The sequence below is a fragment of the Gadus chalcogrammus genome, chromosome 9, assembly GCF_026213295.1.
Source record: "Gadus chalcogrammus isolate NIFS_2021 chromosome 9, NIFS_Gcha_1.0, whole genome shotgun sequence".
In the NCBI taxonomy this organism is placed as follows: domain Eukaryota; kingdom Metazoa; phylum Chordata; class Actinopteri; order Gadiformes; family Gadidae; genus Gadus; species Gadus chalcogrammus.
This window is the reverse complement of record NC_079420.1, coordinates 6,769,783-6,776,721: the sequence shown is the minus strand read 5'-3', so window position 1 is coordinate 6,776,721 and position 6,939 is coordinate 6,769,783. Positions and strand designations below refer to the sequence as shown.

At 47.8% G+C, this 6,939-nt stretch overlaps 1 protein-coding gene across 1 annotated transcript; it reads right to left on the bottom strand.

Moving 5' to 3' along the window:
* Window positions 1-342: 342 nt before the first annotated feature.
* Window positions 343-3,043, bottom strand: LOC130389082 (P2Y purinoceptor 1-like). The gene is made up of 2 exons (XM_056598745.1): window positions 3,001-3,043; window positions 343-1,497 (listed from the first exon to the last, which is right to left on the bottom strand). The coding sequence occupies exons 1-2, from the start codon at window positions 3,041-3,043 to the stop codon at window positions 479-481; spliced, it is 1,062 nt and encodes a 353-aa protein (XP_056454720.1). The 3' UTR covers window positions 343-478.
* Between the last annotated feature and the right edge of the window lie 3,896 nt (window positions 3,044-6,939).

Sequence of the window (6,939 nt, the reverse complement as noted above, 5' to 3'; positions counted from 1 at the left end):
CCAGTGCTCAGCCAACATATTATTTGATCGGGTTGTTTTTTTTGGCGTTGTGGTTTTGGCGATAACAGATATTAATTAAATAGCCGATATTAAATAAAACACCAAATAAAAGTCAGTTTCAACATTGATTAAAGATATGTCTTAAATTAATAATGAAATGTTAGTTGACTTCAAAGGTTTTAGGATTGCAGATAGCAGTCAAACATTGTGGTCTTTGGAATCATAAAAAGATTTCTCCACTACTTTTTTTGTGGAAGACTGTTTTGATTGTGTTTTTGCTAGGGCTGTTTATTTTTATTTTGCCTTTAATTAGCCAATTATCCCTCTAATAATCATTTTTTTCTTTTAAAAAGCCAATAATGCCTCGACAAAAATCTAAAATAAAGTGTACTAAAGATGAAGAAACTAGCTAACTATTGAACAACCCTAACCCTAACCCTAACAAACAAAAAGAAAAAAAGCATCACCGAAACAATCATCAACTGACGACCCCCACCCGGCGGTCGCCGCGACGACACAGCCTCCCGTAGCGGCCGCGCCTCAGCGCCCGCAGCCTCCTCTGCACGCGCTCGCTGTCCAGGATGTACAGCAGGGGGTCCAGGCAGCAGCTCACGCTGCACATGGCCTCGAAGAACTCGAAGGCGGCGTAGAGCAGGTCGGCGTTGGCCGCCGTCACCTCGCCGCGGAGCCTCATGAACACCAGCGTGATGACCATGGCGTGGTAGGGCGTGAAGGACACCACGAACACCAGCAGCGCCACCGCGATCAGCCGCATGGGCTTCCGCTTCCCCCCGCCGCCAATCCCGCCCTTGCCGCCGCCGCCGCCCCCCCGCCCGCTGCCCAGCCTCCGCAGCACGCGCAGCGTCATGCCGTAGAGGGCCAGCATGACGGCCAACGGCAGCAAGAAGCCCACCAGCGTGCGCACCACCGCGATACAGCGCACGTAGGCGAAGGGCCCCTGGATGTGGTCCATGCACGCCGTGGCGTTGCCAGGCCGCCGCACGCCGAAGGTCACGAACAGGTCCGGGATGGAGCCCAGGGCCAGCAGCACCCAGGCCAGGGCGGAGCACAGCTTGGCCTTGCCCACGTCCCACCACTGGAGGGAGCTGATGGGGTGCACCGTGCCGGCGTAGCGGTCGAAGCTGATGAGCGTGAGGAAGAGGATGCTGCCGTAGATGTTGACGGTGAAGAAGACCTTCTTGAACTGGCAGAAGATCTGGATGTACCTGAGGTAGGGCCGCCGCACGCTGAAGTAGATGGTGAAGGGAAGGGTGAGGATCCAGGCAGAGTCGCACAGCGCCAGGTGCAGCAGGAACACGTGGCTGGTGCTGGAGCTCTTGCGGTAGAAGGTGTAGTTGACCAGCGCGGCCAGGTTGCCCACGATGCCCACGGGCAGCGCCACGGAGAAGAGCGGCAGCAGAACGTAGCAGTACCAGTGGCCGCGCTTGTACTGGCTGCAGAAGGACGTGGACAGGGGCACGTACTCCACAAACACTCCTGGGAAGAGAATCACGAGGGAAAGCGATAATCATTTCGTAAGAGCGTCATGGCCAAGATGGTTACGTGTTCCCGATGCTGACTTTTAGTTCTTCTTCTTGAATGTGTCCTCTTTTGTCTTCTGTCTGTAACTATACGTGCTTTGCATGCTGCTGCCTGTCTTGGCCAGGTCTCCCTTGATGGGACTTTCAATGGGACTTTCTTGGTTAAATAAAGGTTCAATGGGACTTTCTTGGTTAAATAAAGGTTGACTCAAATGAAAAGATGGAGGCAGCAGCATTTCAGTTCCATCTGTTAGAGACTAAAAGAGCCTAAAGAGCCATACAACAAATTCGCCTGAAAACAAATTCAAACAAAAATCTCTTCTCACTCGTAGGACATACAGAGAGGAGATAGCCTACTCTTCATTTATCATATGAGAAGACGCTCTCTGTAGTTGGGAAGGACTTCTTTGAGAAAGGGGGGATAAATTGTAGCGCATGTTGGCATTGAATTAAGTCTAAGTGCAAAATCTTTTGCATTCTTTTTTCTGCAACTTTTTACAAGCCTTTTATTATACGATTCTATCCCATCCTATTTGTTGAGATTGCTTGTCACGTTTAATAACTTATAAAATGGGACTACACCACAGGGAAAGAAAAGCAATTTCACGTTTTTTATTCTGTGACAGCCACACCGTATTACAAATTCTATAAACTATAGTTACTCGTTTTATTAATCATATATATTACTCAAGAATGCCAGCACGAAAACGTCTGATGTTGAGTCCGATTTTTCTTTCGATCTTGATCTTATTTATGAGACACCATGGTCATTGTATTTTTTGACTTGATAGTAATTGATTTGTTCTGTTTTACTTCTTATCCAGAAGCCCGGGCTGTTACTCTATATTCACAATTGGGGCAATCTTCTTATAATAGAGCTGAAGCCAAGCTGTTTCTCCCCAGTCTCCAAGCGGCGGCTGTGTCTCCAGGAAGTGCATGCTTGTATGTCTCTTATGAAGACAGAATAGCTTTGATTGTTGATCTATCGCTTTCCACACAGCTCAATCTGTTTGCATTTAATCAGATAAAGTAAATCCCATTTTCTTTTAACGTTTGTCCCATTTCATTGCCGATTTCAAATATTTGAAAATCGAAAAAAAGCATTCGTTGTAGGCCTATTGTGTTTGCCTGATTTAATTACTTATCGGAAATGACTCCCCGCTACCACTGCTAGGAAAATGTGAATCCTATACTTTTACCGTACATTCATCCATACACAAACAAAATAATCATTTAAACTCAAACTCAAACACAGCGGGGGGGGGGGGGGGGGGGGGGGGGGGGGGTGCTCACCTTGCTGTCGAAGCTACACATCCTACCGGCGCACATTAAACAAGAACAAGTTGAGTGTTCAGCCCCAGATGCGTCCTCCCCGACACTTAAGTATACCGCAATTGATTCCCCCAGCTGTGGCGGTTCATCAGGTATATTCATTATGGGGAGATGTGCGTTGTCTCACCTGCTTCCATCATCTCAGACACGTTGTACAGCGGCAGGCTCATGACGGCTGAAGACAGCGGCTCTCTCTCTCTCTCTCTCTCTCTCTCTCTCTCTCTCTCTCTCTCTCTCTCTCTCTCTCTCTCTCTCTCTCTCTCTCTCTCTCTCTCCCTACCGCCGTCTACTACCTCCAGCTGTCGTCCTCGCCTCCTTCTGCTGCTGTCCATACCTGTCAGGAGGCTGACGGATGAAAGTCCAGGCTGTGTGTGTGTGTGTGTGTGTGTGTGTGTGTGTGTGTGTGTGTGTGTGTGTGTGTGTGTGTGTGTGTGTGTGGATAGAGAATGTACTGGGAGTGTGTGTGTTAGGGAGGTAGACATATTAAGTGTGTGTGTGTGTGTGTGTGTGGATAGAGATTGTAATGAGAGTGTGTGTGTGTGTGTGTGTGTGTGTGTGTGTGTGTGTGTGTGTGTGTGTGTGTGTGTGTGTGTGTGTGTGTGTGTGTGTGTGGATAGAGATTGTACTTAGAGTGTGTGTGCCTGTTTTTGGTAGGTAGACATATTAAGTGTGTGTTTGTGTGTGAGAGATTGTACTGAGAGTGTGTGCGCGAGTGTGTATGTGTGTGTGTAGTTAGCCAGCCATATTGTGTGTGTGTGTGTGTGTGTGTGTGTGTGTGTGTGTGTGTGTGTGTGTGTGTGTGTGGGTAGAGTTAGCCATATTGAGTGTGTGTGCGTGTGTGTGTGTGTGCGTGTAGGTAGACATATTGAGCGTGTTTGTGTGTGTTTGCACTTGTGCTTCTGTGTGTAGATAGATATAATACCGGGTGTTTGTTTGTCCATCTGTTTGTACTGAGTGTTTGTCTGCTTCTTAAACAGCGTCTATATTAATTCATTTGCTGTTGGTTGTTGGGTTTTTTGACCCCAGCGTGTTTGTATTTGGCTGGCTCTATAAATCAGCCAGAGATCCGGCGTCCGCATTCTCCCAGCCGACTGGCCGCCCGCCAGTGGGGAGAAAAAAACTGACTTTTAACGAGAATGTCAACATTTCGCATCCACAGATCAATTGGTGAAATTGCTTTCACCCCTGGCTCGACAAGTACTTTAAAGTTTCCCGTAAGCAGGTACACATTACAACAGCCAATAGTCGACCGGAAATATCGTGACCACAAAGCATATTAGCACTGACGACACTTGCCGATACTTTTCTTTAACCTATGACTTTTTGTCTTTCCCTTTCTGGATTAATTAAGTGCTAAGAAAGAACAATAGCAATCGATTTCATCAAACACGGCAGACTAAACTGCTGTAGAAGACAATAAGTACCTGAGGCGTTTAATAAGTCAGAGTCGCCCTTTGAATAATTGCATTAACGACTGTTTTCTCCTCAACTGTATGCACTTGGTAGAGGCCATTGGCCAACGGGTCAGTTAAATGTCCAACCACTAGATGGCACTAATACTACACGTCTAATGCAAAATGTAAATATGTCTTAAAGAATACAGTGTGGCAGTTACAATACATCCCCTGGCCATCGGTGTGTGTTTGTGTGTCAAAGAGAGAGAGAGACAGAGAGAAAGGGCGTGCATGTTTTACGTGTGTGTGTGCGCGCGTGCGTTTGTACGTGCCTGTGCTTGGCTTGCCTACTCATACTTCATACTTCCAACCCATCTTACGACCACTGTCTTGAGCATGACTCATCCAGTGGATGAATGCATAGGTCCTCTTGAATCACGTGCGAGGGCCTCAGTCGTGCCCACCCCCCCGCCCGTCTTCGTCTTCTTCTCCTCCTTAAGGCCTCTGTTCCGACCGGTGAGCGCTGCACATCAGCGCGCCCGTAACGCTACCTTTGAACAGTGTGTGATCTGCTGATGCACGCACACACCCGTCCCGGGCCCCCCTACAGCACGGTACAGCCCTAGTCCCTGTGTGTGTGTGTGTGTGTGTGTGTGTGTGTGTGTGTGTGTGTGTGTCTGTGTCTGTGTCTGTGTGTCTCTGTGTGTGTGTGTGTGTGTGTGTGTGTGTGTGTGTGTGTGTGTGTGTTGCTGATTTGCGGCTCGTTGGCAATGGATGCAATTAAGTTCAACCATGCAAGCCATTTCAATTATGCAACCCTGCGATGAGCGCTAAAATGGCAAGGGGCGAGACGGGTTATACGGTACGCTGGGGCCGCAAAACACCAGGAGCCAGGCATCAAACGTACGGAGGTTTCAGTCAGAGTTACTTAACTTGAGGGTGGGTCTGTTGTTCAGATGTCTTCCCCTGTACAGCAGCCCCTGCATATAGACAGGCACATCATGTCCACAGAGGGCTGAGCACCTCTTGTTTGTATGTACTGTATATGCACACAGCAGATTCTGCAGCCTGCAGACTGCAGTGCAAAATAGGTCTTCGCTACAGCAATGTGCGACCAGAACCTCATGTTATAGGCTATGGGAGAGGCCGTAATAGGGACATAAAAGAGGAATTCCGCTGTGCTATGTGTGCTGTGCTCTGTGTGTGTGTGTGTGTGTGTGTGTGTGTGTGTGTGTGTGTGTGTGTGTGTGTGTGTGCGTGCGTGCGTGCGTGCGTGCGTGCGTGCGTGCGTGCGTGCGTGCGTGCGTGTGCGTGTGTGTGTGTGTCTAAGTGAGTGTGTGTGTCTAAGTGAGTGTGTGTGTGTGTTTGCGTGTGTGTGCGTGTTTGTGCATGTGTGTGAGTGAATATGTGAGTGAGAGAGGGAGAGTGTGTGAGTGCATGTATGTGTGTTTATGTGTGTTTGCAGACGTGTCTGTATGCCTGCATACCCTTTTTTGTGGGCAATGAGCTCCCTCGGGTGCTGCAACTTAAAGAGAGGGTCTAGCTGCTTTGATGCACAGAACAACACTGATATCCCCAGAAAAATGGCTACCTTTGGCACGGCGCAGACAGCAGTGAAATGTATGATAGGATGTTTTTAAACTTTAAAGTAGCTTGCGCCCTTTGTTATGTGCACCAGCTCTTCCAGTAAGGCGAGGGTTACCACATAATTTGGCCAGTTTCTAAACCGTTTATCTATATATGATCATAATATTATTTTCACCCTGTTTTTCGACCCTGTTTATGAAAACATTTCCCAAAGCGTGTGTGTTTGTGTTTGTGTTTGTGTTCCTAGAGCCGTACGGGAGGTAGATGAAGGACTTCAAGGGCTGTGATTACAGCAATATAATTATGCAGGACTTGCCATTTTCTTTAACTGCATTTATGCGATCCTACGCTTTGTCATCTTACTTTTCATCCAAAACGCCTCGCATTACAAACACAGCCTCATTCCTTTTCTACCCCTCCGAAAAGCGGCTGAAACTCAATTAAGAGACAACAAACGTTTTGGTATCGTAGCAGCAGAGGCCTGGCTGCTGGTGCGGCATTATGTATTCCGCACAAAGTTGGGTATCTGAATCAATCTCACGCTCAGCCAGGGAGATATTTCCCCTTGATTTGATTTCGAGGCCAGGAGAAAGAGACGTTGAAAAAATAAAAAAATACTCCACGGGTCATAAATGTTTGAATAATCACACTGATCACATCGAGTCCTCCCAAACCGAGCCAACGACCGCTCCCTGGGATAGCTGGTCCATTAGGGGACCGGCGGCGAGGAGAGTGTGTTGTTCAGCGTAATATATATACATCAGTCGGTCTCTGCATGGCCAAAGGTAAAAAATTATAATTTCTTGACTGCCGCTTTTGTCCTACCGCAACGCAACACAATACGACAGAATTGGGTGGAAAAAATAAAAACGCTCATGGGCTTCAGAGCCGAACAGAAAGCGAATATTCCCCAGTGGGGCGGGCTAGCAGAGCAGCCTGGTGGAGCTCTTTAATCTTCATGTGGATGCCCAAAGGGCACATGTGTGACAGGGTAGGGCGTTATCGACGCACACAATTACTTGATCATTCCTCATCTTCGTCCTCTGACACAAAATTGCCAAGGGAATCTGATTTGGTGGGAAGTG

Excerpts from the sequence above, each read along its gene's own strand:
- LOC130389082 (XM_056598745.1), bottom strand. The coding sequence starts at position 3,043 with ATGAGCCTGCCGCTGTACAACGTGTCTGAGATGATGGAAGCAG. Across the intron at positions 1,498-3,000 it reads GTCTGAGATGATGGAAGCAG|GAGTGTTTGTGGAGTACGTG; the intron begins GTGAGACAACGC and ends TTCTCTTCCCAG.